The following is a 2076-nucleotide window of genomic DNA, read 5'->3' as shown; positions in this document are numbered from 1 at the left end:
TACAGATAAGGGCACTGAGGTACAACACAATGCTAAGTGTCTCCGTGAAGGTCACACAGCTGGTTGGAAACAGTTCCAGGGCTGACTGCCAGTTCCCTGCGATTTCCACCGTGCCGCGTTTGTGTTGACCGTGAAACACAGCCTGCATAAACAGACAAGCTGATGTTTAAGCTGTTGTTTGTTTCAATGGGTCATTTCAAGCTGGTTGCTTCCAAATAGATAGCCCATTTACACAGGCATAGGGCAGTCCACTCCTGAGCTCAGTTTGGAACATGTTTTTATTTAAAAAAAAAAAAAAAAAAAAAAAAAAAAAGCAAAACTTTTGCTCATGAAATACAATCTTATCATTTGCCAGACACTCGGCTATATAAAATTGTCAGCAAGGAAGTTCTTAGGATCCTTAGGAAAAGGGTTAAGAATAGTTTATGACCCTAACCGGTTTGGCTCAGTGGATAGAGCGTCGGCCTGTGGACTGAAGTATCCAGGTTCGATTCCGGACAAGGGCATGTACCTTGGTTGTGGGCACATCCCCAGTGGGGGGTGTGCAGGAGGCAGCTGATCGATGTGTCTCTCTCATCGATGTTTCTAACTCTCTATCCCTCTCCCTTCCTCTCTGTAAAAAATCAATAAAATATATATTTTTAAAAAGAATGGTTTATGCTCAGCCCTAGCCGGTTTAGTTCAGCGGACCACAGAGTCCCAGGTTCAATTCCAGTCATGGGCATGTACTTCAGTTGCAAACTCAATCCCCAGCCCTGGTCGGGGGTGTGTGGGAGGCAACAGATCGATGTGTCTCTCTCACATCGATGTTTCTCTCTGTCTCTCCCCCTCCCTTCCACTCTCTCTAAAAATCAATGGAAAAAATATCCTTGGGTGAGGATTAACAAAAAAAGAGAATGGTTTAGGCTCAATGTACCCACTTCGGTCAAATAAACCAGGCCTACAACTAAGCAAACTATAAGGTGCTCGCTCCCACCCCCACCTGGGTAAACTCCCAAGTAAATAATGACATGCAAGGGATCGATGTATTGATCACAAAGAACTCTTATCCTGTTGCCAAAGGTCTTCTCTAGTGGTGAAAACTCCCAGCCCCCGCTCTGGGCCTGGCTCCCTGCCTGAGGGCTGGGATAGGGGCTTCCCAGGATGGCAGTGTGGCCAAGAGAGGGGCGCAGGGAAACCTGACACCCCAGACACCTGCTAAGATGTGCTACGCCCCAGCCCCCTTTGCAGTAACATCAGTTGCTTCACACCCAGTCTCTCCCTTCCTGCAGGGCTGCACCAGGGAAACCGGATCCTGGTGAAAAGTTTGTCCCTTGACCCTGGCCAGAACATTGAGCCTCATCCAGAAGGTCCCCAGCGGCTTCGCTCAGACCCTGGTCCCCCCACCGAAACCCCCAGCCAGCGTCCTTCGCCACTGAAGCGGGCACCAGGCCCAAAGCCACAGGGTAAGTTGTTCCAGAGAGTGGCAGGGAAATGGCCCAGGAGAGGGGAAGGAGGAAGGGAAAGGCTGGCCAGGGCCAGGGGAGAGGCGTGTTAGGAGAACACGAAGCACCATGGTCTCGGGGCAGAGGCTGTGGCTTGGAGCTAATGAACACACACTGGGATCTCACCCCGGGCCTTCTCGGTGCCTACCTCAGGGGGTGTGGAGGGGCTGGTGGCCTGGCTGTGACAGCCCCATCCAAACCCAGCACATTGGGATCTCCTCTCTTTGTCCCCTGTCATCCAGTCCCCCCAAAGCCCAGCTACCTGCAGATGCCCCGGATGCCCCCTCCACCCGAGCCCATCCCCCCTCCACCATCACGCCCGCTGCCTGCAGACCCCCGAGTGGCCAAGGGCCTGGCTCCCAGGGCAGAGGCCAGCCCTAGTTCCGCAGCCGTATCCTCACTGATCGAGAAATTTGAAAGGTGAGTGTGGTGCCTGGGGGACCCTCTGGGGGTGGGGATGAGGGTGAGGGTGAGGGTGAGGGTGAGGGTGAGGGTAGGCCCGGGGTAGGCAGGACAGTTGTAAGACAGGCCTCGCAGTCAAGCTCACACCTGCCTCCATGTGTGTCCACCACTCGCCTCAGGGAGCCTGTGA

General features: G+C 53.5%; 1 protein-coding gene across 1 annotated transcript in view; it reads left to right on the top strand.

Moving 5' to 3' along the window:
• LOC102774484 (FYVE, RhoGEF and PH domain-containing protein 1-like) overlaps window positions 1-2076 on the top strand; it is a gene marked incomplete at its 3' end in the record, with an annotated part of 16406 nt that overhangs the window by 11973 nt on the left and 2357 nt on the right. The window contains exons 4-5 of the mRNA XM_015565412.1: window positions 1272-1445; window positions 1727-1904. Coding sequence (XP_015420898.1) covers window positions 1272-1445; window positions 1727-1904 — 352 coding nt within the window. The remainder of the gene's footprint in view (window positions 1-1271; window positions 1446-1726; window positions 1905-2076) is intronic.

Source organism: Myotis davidii, unplaced genomic scaffold (assembly GCF_000327345.1).
Source record: "Myotis davidii unplaced genomic scaffold, ASM32734v1 scaffold1960, whole genome shotgun sequence".
Lineage (NCBI taxonomy): Eukaryota > Metazoa > Chordata > Mammalia > Chiroptera > Vespertilionidae > Myotis > Myotis davidii.
This window is presented reverse-complemented; position numbering and strand designations above follow the sequence as displayed.